The sequence below is a fragment of the Nicotiana attenuata genome, chromosome 8, assembly GCF_001879085.1.
Source record: "Nicotiana attenuata strain UT chromosome 8, NIATTr2, whole genome shotgun sequence".
In the NCBI taxonomy this organism is placed as follows: Eukaryota; Viridiplantae; Streptophyta; class Magnoliopsida; order Solanales; family Solanaceae; genus Nicotiana; species Nicotiana attenuata.
Window position 1 is genome coordinate 5,948,664 of NC_031996.1, and position 20,174 is coordinate 5,968,837.

The 20,174-nt window shown below is 36.1% G+C and overlaps 2 protein-coding genes across 2 annotated transcripts in view; one reads left to right on the top strand and one right to left on the bottom strand.

The window, feature by feature from the left end:
- On the top strand, nucleotides 13,799-16,822 carry LOC109231758 (cytokinin dehydrogenase 1-like). The gene is made up of 5 exons (XM_019397390.1): nucleotides 13,799-14,447; nucleotides 15,561-15,688; nucleotides 15,782-16,042; nucleotides 16,147-16,409; nucleotides 16,495-16,822. The coding sequence occupies exons 1-5, from the start codon at nucleotides 13,799-13,801 to the stop codon at nucleotides 16,820-16,822; spliced, it is 1,629 nt and encodes a 542-aa protein (XP_019252935.1).
- Nucleotides 18,025-20,174, bottom strand: part of LOC109230802 (eukaryotic translation initiation factor 3 subunit E) — a 4,380-nt gene continuing 2,230 nt past the window's right edge. Inside the window, exons 5-8 of the mRNA XM_019396240.1 lie at nucleotides 19,779-19,998; nucleotides 18,825-18,967; nucleotides 18,502-18,639; nucleotides 18,025-18,387 (exon numbers count right to left, since the gene is read on the bottom strand). Coding sequence (XP_019251785.1) covers nucleotides 18,288-18,387; nucleotides 18,502-18,639; nucleotides 18,825-18,967; nucleotides 19,779-19,998 — 601 coding nt within the window. The 3' untranslated portion in view covers nucleotides 18,025-18,287. The remainder of the gene's footprint in view (nucleotides 18,388-18,501; nucleotides 18,640-18,824; nucleotides 18,968-19,778; nucleotides 19,999-20,174) is intronic.

Consider the following 20,174-nt stretch of genomic DNA (forward strand, 5'->3'; position numbering starts at 1 on the left):
AAATCAATTTTTTTTAATCCTAGCCTACCCCTTTCGCGGTGGCTATCGACCTCCACAGGTCTAAGAGAGCTCGATGATGCAGCCTTTAGATTGGTATATGCGTTCTTCAAATTTGAGATAGATGTGGTCTTTAGATCTAAGTGTGCTAAAGCCTTATTGGGAGTTGTTTCAATGTGTCCGAAGCTATATGAGAAATAAAATTAATAAAGTAAAATGGAAAATAAAAGAATCACTTAGCGCGGGATTATGAAAAGTAGGGAAAATAAAGAGGGAAACAATAGCCGTTGCAACAGAGAGTAAATCCCAAAAATCATTGCCACAGAGGTATCTGACGTAATGGATACAATCACCGTTGCAATAAGCACTTCCTACTGCAACGGTTCTTATGCTAGTGCAACGGTTTCATTGCAAAAGTGTGCCAATAGCATCAACATCCTATGCTACGGTTGTAACCGTTGCAATAGACCATCTATTGCAACGGTTCTATAACTGTTGCGATAAAAATCGTTGCCATAGGTCCAATTTCCCGTAGTGCAGTTTTTAGTTGTTTTGTGACTTGTATAAATTCAGTCACTTGTGGCTTTGTAATACATAAGAAAACACACGACTCTTCAATACAATTTCTTCTCAATCTTGTGATTTTCTACACATATTTGTAGATATCTTTTGGGCGATTTGATGGTGTAAAAATATCTTTAGGTTGTTATTTAAACTCTTTGAAATCTTACATTTCAAACCAACTAGAGACTTAAGTTATTAAAAAAAAAAAAAAGGAAATATTACGCTTCATCTCCAAAATGTTCCTATCCTTATGGGAATCATGGACGCCAATTCACATAGAATCGTCCTTATAATTCAGAATCTTTCTCAAGTTGCCATCTTGGTTTCCAACAGTAAGAGAATATATGGGCAGAGCTAAACCCTAGAGCACTTTCAATTTCAACCATCAACATGTCTTTAGGCCTAATGCCTCGTTAGAAAACTTTTGCCTATAATTCAGTATCTCTTATAGTATTGGACCGACTCTTATGTCCTGGAGTCACTACTAAAAAACAACTGTTTACCGACGCAACAGTACCGACGGACTTTTTTCCGTCGCTATTCCGAAGAACTTTCGGATGGAGTCCCTCGGTACTTTTGAACTTTTTAATTTCAATTTTTTTTAATAAAAAAGAACCGACGGACAACTCTCGATAAATAATGATACTTTGACCGGTCTAATCCAATCTCATTCACTGTTGCCCAAGACTTAAAAAGAAAAAAGAAGCAAATGCCATCTTGTCCAGAAGAATAAGGCAAACAGCATCAACATGTAGAAAGATCACATAAAGACAAATAGACAAAACTAGAACAGAACGTAAATAGGATGGGAACATGATAAGTAGAAATTTTCCTTATATAGCCAGGTTTTAGGAATACCCTTTTGGCTCCTCTTTTGAGCTACCTCCCTTATAAGGTTTACATACCCTTAAAAGACCTTGTGTGTTTTTTCTCTTAATCACCTTATTAGTTATTATTATAGGATATATTACTATTCTTTTAATTCATATACTGATATTGTGGTGGGAAAAAAAGAACGATCTTTTCGAATTTCTCAATAATATACAAGACAAATCTTCTCAAGGGCAGAGACAACCTTATTGTTACGCGTTCGGCAAAATCTAATAGCTTTGGCTCAAACCTTATATTTTAGTTAAAAAAATTCATTGAATATGTATAAATAATCTACTTAGAATCCAGTAAGTAAAAACGATTATGGTTCAGAACCTATAAACTAAAAATTCTAGCTCCGCATCTGAATCTTCTGACTTTAATTAATACTTAAAGTTGAACTATATATCCCACAACTTTGCCTAAAAATTAAAATTGTCTCTAATGACGATTTGTTGCATTCTCATTCTTGGTCTCTCCTGGAAGAGGTAGCAGGCAATTAAAAGCTAGATGCGCATAATTCTACTGCAATATGTGTTACTATATGGTATTCTTTTGTCTTAGTATTAATTATGTTTCTCCAAGACTTGGTCTTTCTTTTCTTGATTGTCTCCTTTTCATCGGCACAGGCAATAATATGTACCTCCACTTTTTTTATTTTAAAATAATATTTTTTGGTTTTGCTCCTTCCTTTGGTTCTTTAAAAACTATATTCATTTGCACTAGAGAAAATAAATAGTAATCATTTTGGGAATCCATTTTAGGGAGGATGTCTCAAGGGACTGTGCATGTTGGGTTCAAATAAGATATCATAGACAGAATGAAACATGATTCTCCAAAAAAGAAAAAAAGAAATGACGCCATGATTTTAATCAACAGTGATAAAAGTTGATGCATAATGATGTTGTCTATCAGAAACAATCTAAACCAGTCTTTAATTATATGGTGAGGCAATAAGGGGTACTAGTGGATACAAGTATTTTTCCTAAAAGTATCCTTATGGGACCTAGAAATTTAAGCAAATCAAAAACCTAAACTTAGGACCAGTTTGGCCATGAATTTTGCCAAAATAAGTTTGGGTTTTATTTGGCAAACACATGTTTGGCCATAGATTTTGCCTACATTTTGGTAAAATTCCAAAACCAGCTTAATGGCGGGTTTTGGGCCAAAATATCACTATTATATTTTTTTAAAATTGTCCCAAACTTTTGTATTTTATAAAAGAGCCCACCATTTATTATTTAGTAACAATGTTGCTTCGTCTTCTCGGTCATCTGACAGTGTATCGTGTAGTTCATTATAAAAATGATAATTATGTACCAAATTTATTTATGTTCAGGACTATAGTTTTTGATAATATAATGAAATATTATTGATAATGGTACTGTTGGATATTTGTGATAGTTTTTAGAACTTGTGGGTATAAGTCATGTTTCATATTTTTCCAAAATAAATCCGGGAAATATGTTTTGAAAACTAATGTCCAAACACATTTTCATCTTCAAACCAAACTTAACCCAAATCATATTTTTCAAAACAAATTTGGGAATCTATGGCCAGACACTAGCTTATATTCATCCAAGAAATGGAGATGATTTCTTCAAAGAATTTTATAGCTACTTGCATATATCGAATCTTTCCAAGAAGTAATGAGAAACTTTGACGCGACAGCTGATGCTAAATTAGGGTGTTGGAACATGAAAATTATTAATCTATATAATTCTTCTTTTTAATTAGAGTATGATGGAATTTAAATGATTCATACTCTCTCCGTTTCATATTAAATGAGGTGCTTTCCTTTTTAGTCTGTTCCAAAATAAATGACACATTTCTAAATTTGGAAATAATTCAACTTTAAACTCCTCATTTTACCCATTTTACCCTTAATGAGAAGCTTTTATAACCACACAAAAGTCATGGCCCCACAAAGCTTTACCCCTTAAGCTTTTAAGACCACAAATTTCACAAGTCTTTCTTTTTGTCCTTAAACTCTGTGCCGAGTCAAAATACCTCATTTAATTTGAAACGGAGGGAGTATTGAAAATGTCAAATTAGGAAGGTGGTTACTCAGAAGATAGTCAGTTTAATTGTAGCTATGATTTTAACCGAAGGCAAGTTGCTAAATGTATCCCTTTTAGGCTATGCTTTGGATGGTGACGTTGTTATGTCGAGGAAGAGGCAAACCCGAAAATAAAGAAGATAAAGAACACCAAATTTTAACGTGGAAAACCCTTCAAATCGAAGNATCTGATTTCGAGCCTCGAACAACAGTTTCGTTTTGTGGATTATACTCTTTCTTCAATTGATTAGTTGTTGCTCTTGTTCTATTGTTGCTCCGTGTTTGGCCCTTGTTGTGTAGCCAATTTGGAGAACTTTTGTAACCCTCTTATTGTTATAGTGGAGCTTTTGGATCTTTGTGATCCCGTGGTTTTTACCTTCGATTTTAAGGGTTTTCCACGTTAAAATTTGGTGTTCTTTATCTTCTTTATTTTCGGGTTTGCCTCTTCCTCGACATAACAGTGGTATCAGAGCCTTGGTTATTTATCCGGGTTATTACGGAATGGAGGCGAATATGAGCAAGATGGTATGTTTAAATGGGAGAAATTATAATGTTTGGAGAAGCAAGATGAAAGACTTGTTGTTCGTGAAGAAGATGCATCTACCCGTTTTTTCAGCTCATAAACCCGAGAGTATATCCGATGAAGATTGGGATTTCGAGCACTAACAAGTATGTGGATATATACGGCAATGGGTTGAAGATAATATTCGCAACCATATTGTGAACTAGATACATGCGAGATCATTGTGGGAAAAGCTAGAGACTCTATATGCTTCAAAAATCGGGAACGACAAATTATTTCTGCTAAAGCAATTGATGACCTTTAAATACAAGGAAGGCAGCTCTATCCTTGATCACATAAATAATTTTCAGGGCGTCCTTGATCAGCTATCTGGAATGAGAGTTAACTTTGATGATGAGATACAAGGACTTTGGCTTCTTAATACTCTGCCAGACTCTTGGGAAACTCTTCGTGTTTCTTTGACAAATTCAGCTCCTGGAGGTAAGGTGACCATGGAATATGCCAAGAGTGGTGTGTTGAACGAGGAAGTAAGGAGAAAATCTCAGGGTTCATCCTGACAAGCAGATATCTTGGTTACAGAAGACCGGGGGAGAGATAGAACAAGAGGCTCAAGGAATAGAGGTAAAAGTAGAAGTAAGTCAAGGTCCAAATACTATAATGTTACATGCAACCACTGTGGCAAGAAAGGACACATCAAAAGGTTTTGCCGCAAGTTGAATCAAGACACTAGAGAAGGAAAGAAAGTTGAAAATAACAAGAACAATGTTGCTGCTATTGTTCAAGATGACCTTCTTTTTGCTTATGATGAAAACGTCATCAATTTGGTATCCCATGAGACGAGCTGGATAGTAGATTCTGGAGCTACCTCACATGTCACACCAAGAAAAGATTTTTTCTCATCTTATACTCATGTTGATTCTGGAGTGTTAAAGATGGGCAATGCCAGTGAAGTTAAGGTGTTTGGTGTTGGCACAGTTTGTTTGAAAACTAATAATGGTTCAACGTTAGTTCTTCAAGATGTGAAGCATGCTCCAGACTTTCCTTTCAATTTGATCTCCGCAGGAAGATTAGACGATGAAGGTTACCATAATGCTCTCTTTAACGGCCAATGGAAGCTTACTAAGGGCTCGTTAGTAGTGGCTCGAGGAGTCAAGTCTGGTCAATTATATGTGACACAAGGCTCTATTCTTAATGACTCAATAAATCTGGTGGAAAGTGATAGTTTGTCAGAATTGTTGCATCGAAGATTGAGTCATATGAGTGAGAGAGGGATTACGCATTTGGCTAAGAAAAGTTTGCTTTCTGGAGTAAAACAAGCAAAGCTGCAAAGGTGCATACATTGTTTAGCTGGCAAATAGAAAAGGGTTTCCTTTCATAGCCGTCCTCCCTCAAGAAAGCCCGATTTATTAGAGCTAGTACACTCTGATTTGTGTGGTCCTTTTAAAGTAAAGTCAAAAGGTGGTGCACTTTACTTTGTGACCTTCATTGATGATCATTCTCGTAAGCTCTGGGTGTATCCTTTGAAATCTAAAGATCAAGCACTTGGCGTGTTTAAGGAATTTCAGGCCTTAGCTGAGAGACAGACGGGGAAGAAATTAAAATGTATTCGCACTGACAATGGTGGTGAATATTATGGTCCCTTTGATAACTATTGCAAGGAAAAAGGAATTCGTCATCAGAAAACTCCGCCCAAGACGCCTCAATTGAACGGTTTGGCAGAGAGGATGAATAGAACTCTAGTTGAGAGAGTTAGATGCTTACTTTCAGAGGCTAAACTTCCAAATACATTTTGGGCGGAAGCACTTAACACTGTTGCCTATGTTATCAATTTGTTTCCTGCTGTTGCTTTGGATGGTGATGTCCCAGACAGAGTTTGGTTTGCCAAAGATGTTTCTTATGATCACCTGAGAGTTTTTGGGTGTAAAGCTTGTGTACATATTCATAAAGATGAGAGATCGAAACTGGATGTCAAAACTAAGCAGTGCATCTTTATCGGTTATGGTCAAGATGAGTTTGGGTATCGTTTTTATGATCCAGTTGACAATAAACTTATTAGAAGTCGTGATGCAATATTATTTGAAGACCAAACTATTGAAGATATTGACAAAGCTGAGAAGATAGATTCTCAGAGTAATGAGAGCTTAGTTGATATTGATCCAGTTTCAATTGCTAAGGCACCTATTGCACATGAAGGAACCCAAGACATTGATGGAGATAGTGATCAAGATCAAAATGATCATCATGGTATAGATGTTATGGATGCTCCAGTTGATGAAGTTGTGGTTGATCAGCAACCAATTCCTGCACAGGTAACTACTTCGAATGCTCCTGAAACCTCTCTTAGAAGATCTACAAGGGAGAAGCAAAAATCCATGCGATATCCTCCTAATGAGTATGTACTTTTGACTAACATGGGAGAACCTGAGAATTATGATGAAGCCATGCAAGATAATCACAAAGATCATTGGATCGAAGCGATGGAAGATGAGATGAAGTCACTCCATGAGAATGGCACATATGAGTTAGTGAAATTGCCGAAAGGTAAGAGAGCTTTATCTAACAAATGGATATTCAGAATAAAGCAAGATAACCATACCTCTGCGCCTAGATACAAGGCGAGGTTAGTTGTTAAAGGTTTTGGCCAGAAGAAGGGAGTTGACTTTGATGAAATTTTCTCCCCTGTTGTGAAGATGTCTTCTATTCTTGTGGTTCTAGGCTTAGCTGCAAGTCTAGATTTAGAGGTTGAGCAAATGGATGTCAAGACTGCTTTTCTTCATGGTGATTTAGATGAGGAGATTTATATAAAAAAAACCTGAGGGCTTTGTAACTAAGGGAAAAGAAAATTATGTCTGCAAATTGAAAAAGAGCCTGTATGGATTGAAACAAGCTCCAAGGCAATGGTATTTGAAGTTTGAATCTGTCATAGAAGAACAAGGGTACAAGAAAACTTCTTCAGACCACTGTATATTCTTCCAGAAGTTCTCTGATGATGATTTTATTATTTTATTGCTTTATGTGGATGACATGCTTATTGTTGGCAAGAATAAATCCAAAATCGCAGTCCTTAAGAAGCAGTTGAGCAAATCGTTTGCGATGAAGGAGTTGGGGCCAGTAAAGAAAATCTTGGGCATTCAAATCCACCGACATAGAGACAGAAAGGAGTTATTTCTGTCCCAAAAGCAATACATTGAGAAGGTACTCAAGAGGTTCAATATGACAGATGCAAAAGTGGTTAGTACTCCTCTTGCTAAACACTTCAAATTGAGTATTAGTCAGAGTCCATCTACTGATGAAGAGAAAAAGGAGATGTCTCGTATTCCTTACTCTTCTGTCGTTGGTAGCTTGATGTATGCTATGGTTTGCACTAGACCAGATATTGCACATGCCGTTGGTACTGTTAGTAGATTCCTTTCCAATCCTGGAAAAGAATATTGGGATGCAGTAAAATGGATATTAAAGTATTTGAAAGGTACTGCAGATTTGAAGCTGTGCTTTGGTAATGGCAAGCCTGAACTTGTTTGTTGCACAGACTCTGATTTAGGAGGCAATCTTGATAATTCAAGATCGACTTCTGGTTATTTGATCACCTTTGCAAGGGGAACTGTTTCTTGGAAATCTAGACTACAGAAGTGCATAGCTCTATCCACCACAGAAGCCGAATATATTGCTGTCACAGAAGGTGCCAAAGAACTATTATGGATGAAGGAGTTTATTAATGATCTTGGCTTTGAGCATCCAAGGTACATCTTATTTTGTGATAATCAGAGTGCTATCTGTCTCACCAAGCACTCCACTTTTCATTCTAAGACCAAACATATAAATAGAAAGTATCATTGGATAAGAATGGCCGTGGAAGAGAAATTATTTGAGGTTAAGAAGATACACACTGATGAAAATCCTTCGGATATGCTGACAAAGGCGGTGGTTGCAGATAAACATGAATTTTGTAGAAAATTGGCAGGCATGAAGCCTGTCAATAGTTCCTCTACTTAAAGACACATTTGGCCCCTTGGCTGGAGGGGGAGTTTGTTGGGCACGTGCCCATGTTGTCCAGCCAAAGGCCCAATGGCCTAATCCTATTCTCTTTTGGTTTTCAATCCTATTTGGAATTGGATTCGGTTTATTCCTATTTTGAGTGGGTTTTGGCTTTAAGAGAAAACACCACTCATGATCTATAAATAGGACAATCTTGGAGAATTATTTTATGCTCATTGATACAAGTCTTTGAAAGACTTAAGCACATAAGAGTGGTTTAGAGAGAGCTTTCATCAAGAGAGAAGAGAGAAGAAAAGTATTTGTTTTGCTGCAGATTTTTATTATAGTGGATTGCTCATCTCCGTTGTGGACGTAGGTCAGTTGACCGAACCACGTTAAATGTTTGTGTCTCTTTTGGTAGATTTCTCCTTTGTTGTTAGATTTATCGTCGCTCAAGGTTTGCTTTGCTAGCTTCCACATGACACCTGATTTTTTCGGTCCTAACAGACGTCACACACTTTCCATAAGTAGAATAGATCATGAAGAAAAGAAGACCAAAACCCTAGTCACATATATGTAATTATTATACACATCATATGTCAATAAGCAACAAATTTAAACTCCGCCGTTCAGACAATCAATCGTTAAGGACTTAAGGTGCCTCAAGTGTTACACACACACGTAAAAAAAGAAGAGGGATTATGTTATGTAAGACCAAGTAGATATTATGAAGAAGAAGAAAAAAAAAATTGACATGAAATCAATTTAGAGAACACACTAACTTTTCCTGAGAACTTACAATTTTCACTTCTTTTTTTTCATATACATGTTTTACATTTGACAACTCTCGGAACAACTGGAGTAAGAAGTCTAAAGTGAGCGCCTTGTGAGTGATGAGGACCGTCAAGCCAGGGGCGGAGCTACGTACTAAATGTAGGTGCTTCAGCACCCATTAACCTCAACACAAGGTGTGTATAGTTATATAAAAAATTTAAGGAAATTGATAAATTAAACCAAGAAGCACCCAAAAAAAACGAACAGTTCCTCTAGTAGAGTAGCAAAATCCATCCAAAAAAATGCATTTTTTGTTACACGCGTCCATAATATTAATATGAGTCTTTTTATTAAATTTTTGACGGACATGTTCAAATAGTTGTGCACTTATACTATGTGATTGGTAGTAACTGCACGTCAAAAAAGTTAAGCACCCACGAATCCAAAGTCTAGGATCTACCACTGCGTCAAGCCCACACAACGAGGATCAAAGGAGATATTGTACATGTTGCATATTTCAGGTTAGAGCGATCGAGATGCCAATATGCATGTAGTCTGGCAATGGCGCATCACACGCTCTTTAATGGAACTTAGCTGGTGTGACCAGGAAACCACCAATTTGTACTATAGAGAAGCCTACGTACGAACGAAGGTCAAATTTTTCCTATACCTGGGCGCATTTAATGGTCGGCCCTAGTGGCGAAACCAGGAATTTACTCAAGGGTGTTCAAGCTTGAAAGAAGTGAAAAATATTCTCCGAGAAAGAGTGTTCAATATATGTCATACATTTTTAATATCTAATATTTTACCTATATACGCAGTGTAATTTTCTGACGACCTTTATAACATGAGCTTCGCCCATGGTCGGCTCAAAGCGATAAGTTATGCAGGGAATCATGTTGATCTAATTACTCTAATTATCAAGTGCTGAGATCCTGGACGCCATAGCCAATATGTTTTGCTGTATTAATTAGCTTCTTTCTTAGATCAGCCATTTAGCTTTGGATATTTTTTGGTGGCCACAATATATAGATTGTTCGTCAATCGTCAGCTGACAACTGAAGACCAATCAATCAAAAGGGTTCATTCAGTAGTTTTCACTTTAATTTAATGTAAAAAAATTCTAGATTTTCTCATTTTTATTGAAGCTTTATTTTTATGTCATTTTAGACTATAATCAAGAGCAGAAATGTTGCTTAAAATGTGTCTGTCAATGATGAATTCAATTCGTATGTCTTCCAACAGTAAAGCAGTTAGAAGCTCAATAACCGAATATACATTATAATGTCTAGCAACGTAAATATCCTTAAGAAAAAAAGCGACTCAGAAATATTTCAAGAAGAGAACATATTAAAGTTGTCTCTTTGCCTGGATCAAATACCACAAGACAATGGCGTGAATTGGTTGGATTTTAGTGTTTTTTCCAGTCAAAAAAACTGCGATATCCAATGTGGACTTCTGCTTGCTTTCTCTGCAATGCTTCCTTATTGAGCCAAAGACCAGGCCCCTACACGTCCAAGAAATACCAACAGAAATTACTCTTAAACCTATAATACTCTCCCCTTACATAAAGATCAACAAAAAAATTGTAATTTAACTATGGGGTATATACATGAACGACATGAACGTCCATGCATTAAAGGGTGTGATGGAATGCTAAAAGTTTTTAAGGTCAGAGGTTTTGTGAATATGGAGTCCTTTGTGGTATATGGAGACACTAATAACCCCCCCCCCGCCCCCAACCCACACACACACCCAAATGTGTTTTCTGCAGCGTGAATCCAAACTAAGTGGACCAATGAATTTCGAACACGCGATGCTGAAAGAAAACCCCTAAAATGACATGCATGTTCAACGAAAAAATCATTTCTGAGAAAGCAAGAAACAATGTAATTAGGGGTCGTTTGGTAGCCGGTTAGGGGAAAAGTTATTCATGTATTAGGGGTAACATAACTTATACCATGTTTGGTAGCCATTAGTTATTTTGTAAAAAATTCAGCATAACTAATACCATGTTTGGTTGGCATTTTACAATTCTACATAAATAATACATGTATAAGTTATGAGTCAATCTGTGTGTTATTTTATGCGGGGGAGAAGATGGAATAACTAATACATGTATTAGTAATACATGGATAAAATACTGAAATGACAAATTTACCCCTATCAATTTACCACAAATCATTGCCATTTTCTCCAGCAAACTTTTCATTGTTCGTTTTCTACCGCAAATAACAATCTTGTACTATGATATTTTTGAATTACTAAATAAAGTGTGTAACAATATAGCAAGAAATTCAACCAAAATCCAAGAAAGAATTATATACACTACAATTAGCATGACCTTTTTTTTGAATTTCACGTGCACTACTCAAGGACTAATCCTTGCATAACTAATGCATGCATAAGTAATCCCTGCATTACTTATTCTTGCATAACTAATACATACATAACTAATACCTGCATAACTAATACATGTATAACTAATACCTGCATAACTTTAACCGGCAACCAAACGACCCCTTAGCGTATGGTTTTCTAAATCATCTATTGGATGTCTGCATACTGATGTCAAATCCATTTTTATATATATTATTCTAAGATCAAAATTCTTCTATGGGTGACTCAACTAAACCTTTTATATTCAAAACCACTATACTTAAAAGACCGGGCCGGATTTAGGGGACGTAAGGGGGTTCTAACCCCCCTTCGCGGGAAAATTACATTATACATATAAAGTTAAATTCGTTTTGTGAATCTATGTATTATATTTTGAATCTCCTTGACACAATCCAAAAACTTAGCTCAATGGTCAAGGGGGTTCAAAACCTTTGTGAGGTTGTTGTGGTTCAATTCCAGCCATAAATTCTTTAAATTTTTTAACTTTTTTCTTTTTTTAACCCCTTAGCGAAAATCCTACCTCAGCACGCATGAATTGTTTGGATTTCCATACAAGTCATTTAAGTTCAGAATATTTTGGTTCAAGAATCTTTTTTCCTAATATTTCGCAAACCCCAAATGCAGAAAGAAGGTAAAAAATATTTATAACCCTTCAAAAATGACAAGTTGAGGACCACCACTACATCCAATTTCATCAGCCACTCGAACAGCAATGAACTTAGCAGGGGCCTCCCCATTCTTAGGCTCTCAAAATGAGCACTAAAATCCATCAAACATATTACTCACTCCATTTCAAATTAGATGACATATTTCGCTTATCGAGAGTCAAATTGTATAAGTTTGACCAGTATTTTAAAATACTTTTTTTTTTTTTTAACATAAGAAAAATTGCAACTTGTAGTATTTCTCGTATAGTTTTTGAATATCTAAATTTTAATTTTAAAATATTGAGTTGAGCTAATCCAATTTAGCTTCGAAGTTTAGTCAAATTGACTCTCGATAAATGAAATGTGTCATCTAAATTGAAACAGATGGAATATCTGATATTCTAGTGGATGAAATGATCTATCAAAGAAAGTAACACAAAATCAAAGACGCATCCATGTGAAGAGAAATTTCAGAGCCGTTTACTCGTTGAGAAAGATAGAATTGTGGCCGTGGCTAGTAAGTTGAAAGGGTGAATACAACAGGGAGAATGAGCAAATAATTGTAGCCATTAAGACTCTATGACTCTCAAATTAGGATTCATTGAACAGAATGTAAAATAGCACATATCACACTCATATGGAATGGCTTCTATAAAGGAAATGGTGTCATAGCTTTACCTAATTTGGACAATCTAAAATTGGTTCAAAACCCCTATTCTGCGGATAAAAATTACTCAAAATAGCAATAAGACAGTAAACTATTAGATGGTAGTTGGTAAGTGGGAAGCACTAATAGTTGGTGTTAAAAAAAGATTTTGAGGTGTAACTTCACCTCAAAAACTAGGAGGCAGGCATTGTCGAAGACCATATAAAGAGACAACAGCTCAATCCCTCGACTAATGTGGGACAATCTTACATTGTCGCCTGGTACATCCAGGGCTGGACTTCTGAAGATTGAGACTTAATATTAGGTTAACCAAGAATAGGAATAATTATTTTTAAGAAAAAGGAACAGGAATAAAATTTGGCTTTGATAATATTAAGAAAATAAACATTGAGCCTAACTCAATCACAAAATCTACTTTCATAACTTCAAGATTGTCCAAGACCGTACAATGAAATCAACAATCCATTCCCTGGATCAACGACAATTTAATAATATGTGAAATTTCCTCTTCTATTTTTTGTTAAGAAAGTTGAGGCAAAATTAGATAAATTTTCTCAAAGCATACATTAGCAAATAATAGCGAGAGAAAGCTTGCTTTGCTTGATGTAGCCCTATTTTTGTAGATTAGGCTTGGTAAGCTCGGCTAAACGATCGGACCATACAGGCGCAGGTAGATGAGTTTATATAAAGTAACATAGTGAAAAATCATATAGCTGGAACCACCTTGAGGAAAGGAGGCATTAATTGTTGTTTCCGTTTGCAAACATTACAAACATCATAGTCCTTGACTACAAGTGTCCAACATTGACAGTGACATCTCAGGCAACCATAACAATAACAACAAATTCAGTGTAATTTCATATATTGGGGTCTGGAAAGGATAGAATGCACGCAGATCTTATCAGTGGCGGAGCTACCTTATAGGAAGGGGTGTCAAATGACACCCCTTTGCGGGAAAAATACACTGTGTAGGTACGTAAAAAAATAAATTATATGTATATATACTATGTATTGACTCCCCTTAACTTCCTTATATGTTTACTTTTATATATTTTGACACCCCTTAACGAAAATTCTGGCTCCGTCACTGGACCTTACCCTACCTTGCGAAGGTAAAGAGACTATTTCCAGCAGACCCCGGCTCATTAATAGTGACATCTCAGACATACACCTATATATTCTCTTCACCACCCTTCCTTTCTTGAAGCCATTCAACACCTCTGCATATACTCTCAAACAAAAGGTAAAGTATTAAAAAAACCAAGATTTCCTTTGTTCCCACTAAAACTTCCCTTTCACACATATTTATTTATTTAAAAGGAATGAAGTTACCACCCCATTTTTTATTTAAGCAAAATGAGTTGCTCCTGAAATTGCTTATATTCATACTCTGCAGTTGTTCAAGCAACAAAAATAAACTCTGCTGTAACTATCATCAGTTTGCCACCCCCTCAAGTCTCTCACTGAATTATTTATCATTGAAACAATTACAACTTGAAGGGTACCTTAATTTTGAGAACTTAGAATATGCAGCCAAAGACTTTGGTAATAGATGTCACTTCCTCCCATTAGCAGTTTTGTACCCAAAATCAGTTTCTGATATCTCTTCCACTATAAAACTTATCTTTGAAATGGGTTCCAAAACTGACTTAACTGTTGCTGCTAGAGGCCATGGCCATTCTCTAGAAGGCCAATCTCAAGCTTACCAAGGAGTAGTGATTAGTATGGAATCACTACAAACACCAGCAATGAAATTCAAGACTGGAGAAGTACCTTATGTTGATGTATCTGCTGGAGAGCTTTGGATAAACATCCTGCATGAAAGTCTTAAACTTGGGCTTGCGCCTAAATCTTGGACTGATTATCTTCACCTCACAGTTGGTGGCACTTTGTCTAATGCTGGAATCAGTGGACAAGCTTTCCGGCATGGACCCCAGATCAATAACGTCCATCAACTTGAAGTTGTCACTGGTATGTTCATGCACAACCATCTTTGAGTAAGCTTATACGCTTGGTCAAATTAGCTTATGAGCTCTTTTTCGCGTGTATATACGCATCTGGTAAACATAAAAAGTGCCTCTATAAGATAATTTTCCTAAATTTGACACTTTTTGTTCGGTACACACCTTAACTAGTTTTGGTCTTAGTTACCCCTTCCAACTTGGCAGTTTGCAGGACTTCGCCTCCCTGAATGATAATCTCAGTCTGAGGAAGTGTGATGCACTCGTTGCCACATAGATATATTTTGTCCACGTGATTTTTGTAAATAATAAAATATATATTTTTACCATTTAAATCATTTTTCAAGCCAAATTTGTGAAAAAAAAACATATTTGGGACTTTATTATATTAGGATTTTTTTATTTAGCTGAACATAATTGAGTTTCACCCCAATTTCTTTTATACATATTTGACTATAAAAAAGGAAAAGAAATATGCAGTTGAAATAAATCGTCATCGCATCTAAAGATGAAATACAAAAATACACAGTTGAAATACACTATTTTAGCTTAAAAATTGTAGTTCGCTAAAAATAATGGATTTTTAGTAAATTTTGTATAGATTTCGCAGGAAAAAAGAAGAATATTAAAATTAAACAGTTTGAATAAATATCTAGTATCTAAAGAAGAAATAAAATAAAATACATACTTGAAACACGAGGGGGGGGGGGGGGGGATTATCTCGCTAAAATTAATTGATTTTATTCAAATCTTTTTTAATACATATTTGGCGAAAAGAAAAAAAGCACTGTAAAATAAATAGCGATTGCACCAGAAAAAAAATTAAAATTACAAACTGATGTAAAATATGTGCGGTATATTAAGAAGTAAGAAAAAATACATAGTTAGAACAAATTATGTGGCAATTGACCGTTGAAAAATATTCCACTTGGAAGTTGATTTTTTGATTTCTCATAACTTTCACACGCCATGTCAATGTTAAGGGGGCGAAGGCTATCAAACAGCCAAGTTCGAGAGTAATTAAGACCAAAAATAGTTCAGGCGTGCACTGAATAAAAGATGTCAACTTCAGGTGGTAATTAAGACAAAAAATTTGTTCAATAGTAAAAAATACTTGTTGTAGGTAAAGGAGAGGTGATTACTTGTTCGGAGGAGCAGAATGCAGACTTGTTTCATGGTGTACTAGGTGGACTGGGGCAATTTGGTATTATTACCAGAGCAAGGATTGCTCTTGAAACAGCACCTAAACAGGTAATGGTTGAACTCCAATTACCAAAGAAGTAAGATTACACGAAGGGAAAAAAACAAGCTCATTTAGCATAGCTAAGATTTACTTATTGACAGGTAAAGTGGATTAGAGTGCTGTATTCAGATTTTGCCATATTTTCCAATGATCAAGAGCACTTGATATCAAGTCAGGATACATTTGATTATATTGAAGGGTTTGTCATTATCAACCAAACTGGATTATTGAATAGCTGGAGGTCTAGTTTCAATCCTAAAGATCCAGTTCTAGCCAGCAATTTCAGTTCTGAGGGTAGAGTTTTGTTCTGCCTAGAAGTTGCCAAATACTTCAATCAAGAAGACACAGATAGTATTGATCAGGTAAAATATTTTACAATCATATCAAACTTCCAGACTTTGACAACTTAATATAATGTTCACCTAAACATGTCCACATATTGACCCATGTTTCTTAAATACTATAGGATATTGATGTTCTCTTATCAAAGTTGAATTATATGCGATCCACGCTGTTCCTATCAGAAGTTTCCTACGTGGAATTTCTCGACAGAGTGCATGTCTCTGAGATGAAACTCCAAGAAAAAGGGTTGTGGGATGTTCCTCATCCATGGCTAAATCTTCTAATACCAAAAAGCAGGACTCTTGAATTTGCACAACAAGTTTTTGGCAAGATTCTTACTGACACTAGCAATGGTCCTCTACTCATCTACCCAGTGAACAAATCAAAGTAATAAATTTCTTCATAAATAACCAATCTACTTATAGAAATATGCATTGACCTAATAGTTTATCTGGGGTAATTTCTGTTATAGGTGGAGAAAAGGAACATCCATGGTTACCCCTGACGAAGATGTTTTCTACCTGATCGCATTCCTATCTTCGGCAATACCATCTTCAACAGGAAACGATGGACTAAGACATATTCTTGCTCAGAACAAAAGAATACTAAATTTTTGTGAAGAAACAAAAATTGGAATGAAACAATATTTGCCAAATTACAAGACTCAGGAAGAGTGGAAAGATCACTTTGGCCCCCAGTGGATACCATTTGCTAGAAGGAAATCCACATATGACCCTTTGGCAATACTTGCTCCTGGCCAGAGAATTTTCAGAAGGGCAGAAGCCTGTGAACAACAATAACCTCTTAAAAATAAATAACTTGGTACATAGAGTTTTTAGCTTTAGATGAATGGACATAATGCTCCAAAACTAGAAGTGTACATATATTTGTAGTTAGTAGTATAACTGTTGTACTACTCTTTTGCAAAGACTTGTTTATGGAAAATACTACAAAGATGGTAATGCTGGCTAAACAAATATAGCTGCTGAGGTCAGTCGCTACCAAATTCTCTAAAGAAAGAATTATTGCTGTGGTTGTACCATCGGTCGTTAAAGCTGCAGAAAATTATAAGTTTGCTGACTCGCATACTAGAGAAGCATTTATTAAATGCCAGACATTTCAGACAAAAAGAGAAAGGCTGCCTGAACATCAGTGGCATGCCTAAGTGTAATGAACAAATGTACATTCTTAAGTGAATTCCTCCATTCTTGCCAAGTCAAATGATAAGTCAGATAGATACAGTGCATATATACATATATTAAATCTTACATATATTAAATCTTTTCTTCTTTCCTTTCTACATTAGACTACATAAAATGACTTGCGACAGAGGCGTGTTATATAGAGCACTCAGCTATTTTGCCTACACCACTTTGTCAAGCAGATCTCTTGTGGATGTTCCTACACTCCCAGGGAGGTATGATCGATGCCTTATGTACCAATTGATGGAAGAGGGCTCTAGGCGATCACTAATGAAGACATGTCAAAGTGAGCCAGCCATTCAAAGGCGACTAAAACACAAAAATAGGGACAACACAAGCTAATGATAGAGGCAAGAACAATTTCCAACCAAGCATCATTAATTGTTCATAATGATATCAGTATCGAAAACAGTCTCTCTGCCCTTCCTTCCAAGGTAGGGGTACGGCTGCGTACATCCTACCCTCCCCAGACCCCACTTGTGGGATCCCTGGGTTGTTGTAATGATATCAGTATACTCAACTCAGTCGTCTGCCTGGCAAGCACCACTTAATAAAACACTGAAGCTAAAGAGTGAAGTAACATTATCGGAATCTTCAGAATAGAGAGGCTTGTTTTGGTGAGTCACCATCGACCTACAAGTAAAAGGTTCAAGCTGGTTTGAAGAAGGTGATCTTCTAAGGTGGGGTATGATAGGAAGCTTAACTGACAATTCCATAGAACAACTATAATTGCTACTGATGTCCCAGTTTTCTCTTGATAATTTTGTATACCTAATCAATAAAAAGTGCAAAGAGCATCATATGAACCATAATACCTAGGCAATACAGCCAAAAAAAAATCTCCCAGGCAAAACGAGTATACACACAGGGGTGCTCCACTTCCAATGGAGATGCAAGATAAAGAATAGTGAGACAAGATATTTAATGAACCATGAATCTCGAAATGTTCCTCCAAGGAAAATCCAGGCATTACAAAAGTGAAAAAACATTCTTCAATATAAAGGTTAATAAGACCGCACGGGAGCAATGCAAAATTGACACTGGCTTGATTTCCTCAACCAAACTAGCGAGCAGCCTGTGTTTGTGCATGTTCAAGAAGCTGGCTGACTAATTTGTAAGTACGACCAGAAAGGGCCTTGGTATGATCAATGAGCTGCTCATACCTGAACAAGACAATCAATAAAGATAGTGCATTATAAATCAGATACGATAAAATGGGTTAAAAACAAGTTGCTTTCATTAATCTATTAGAGTTAATACATCTGCATCAAACTTACACATTTGGTTGAGTTGGTTCCATTATAACTGTTCCTGACTCGGAATCAATCTTTGCGTCAAGCTTTGAGGTCCTAATAAGATTCACTATCCATCGCTCGGCCTCCTCGTAGTTCAAGTTTAGTTTCTCAGCTAGAACCCTGCCATATATGAATCAAAAGAAAATTGTGACTAAATGGACACAGTTCTCCTTCCGCCAGCAACTATACTGCCAACATCCCTTTCATGGGTAATAAAGGGGGATATAGAATATTAAACACAAGGGGAAAGAGGGTAGAAAGCAAACCAAATAGATATAGAAATTGTTGATGCATTAGCTACATACCCCATGTCAACGCGTTGGTGAATGCGACAATAGGTCTCAGAGATAAAAAGGCGAGCATTTTCAAGGAATTCATCCCTCAATAGCACACTGGAAAAACTGCCCTCTTCAACTCGTTTTCCCAGAAATGGGTCATTCATAATTACCTGCACGTGACATCCATATTAAAAAGGAGGGAAACAACTGCATAAAAAAGGAAGAGCTCACAGACTTAGATTAAACATGCTTAGCTACGGGTAACAGAAACTAGAATGTTCAAGTACCAAACTTGCGAGTATTATGCAAAGGTAACATTGAGCTAGCTCTTTCAGAAAGTTAGCAGAGAGCATACAGCTTTGGATGATTGATTTTTAGGTTTTAGGAAAACAATCCATGTTTTCCAGAAAAAATAGAAAATTAACATAACACAATATTGTGCAAAACATTGCCCCACTGTAATATCCATGCCCATAACTCAAACATTATAACATCCTTAATAAATGCATTACTGGTTTTTAAAGTTTACATTATAGCAATACCTAAAAATAGTAAAAGATAAGAAAATTATTTATATTATAAAAAAAAAGCATAAGATAGTAAAATATTCCACGTAACAAATAGGGAATAAAAATAGGAAGATTTTTGGAAAAAAAAAATGACTATCTTTCCGTCAACAATTATAGTGGGATCAAGTTCTACCTTTTCCTATGATAGAAACTGGAAGAAGCATCCTACTTAACCACAGCTACAGACTACTATTGACTACTGATCAGAGCTAATAGGGGACTAGCATTTACAATTATATATAAGAGTAGTCCTCTTAGTTCAAACCACAATCCTCATTTCATAAATTATCTTAAAGCCAATTACAACAACTGAAGTTTCTACATTTGGAATACAAGAAATGAGCAATACAATGAAGAAAAACTATGATGTTAAGCACGCATCAAAGCAGATAAACTAGGCGCAAAAGCTCACCTCTTCGCACTCCTTCATCTTTTTCTGTGCTCCATCAAAGTCATAGTTGACGTAAATACACGCCAAAAACTCTGTGATGGGATCTTTGCAAGAGTATTGTTCCTGCTGAATAACTTTTATAAAGTCCTTAAATTGAGGTCTTCTCCGCTTGTTCACAATAAATGCAGTCGCCAAGTATCGTAGCAAGTGGGGAGCACTTGTTTGAATGGCATTCAAATACCTGCAAGATTTTCATGATTTAGAAGCTCAAGCAGAAATAGTATTCCAGATTATCACAGCAAAAGAAGATATTTCAAACATAACCCTGCTGTGCGCGCACACAAAAAATACTATACACTTCTACCCCCTCCCCTGAAGATTATATTTTCTTTCCTCCTTTTTTTTTGTGGTGGTGGT

Excerpts from the sequence above, each read along its gene's own strand:
- LOC109231758 (XM_019397390.1), top strand. The coding sequence starts at position 13,799 with ATGAAGTTACCACCCCATTTTTTATTTAAGCAAAATGAGTTGCTCCTG. Across the intron at positions 14,448-15,560 it reads TCAACTTGAAGTTGTCACTG|GTAAAGGAGAGGTGATTACT; the intron begins GTATGTTCATGC and ends TACTTGTTGTAG. Across the intron at positions 16,410-16,494 it reads TACCCAGTGAACAAATCAAA|GTGGAGAAAAGGAACATCCA; the intron begins GTAATAAATTTC and ends TTTCTGTTATAG.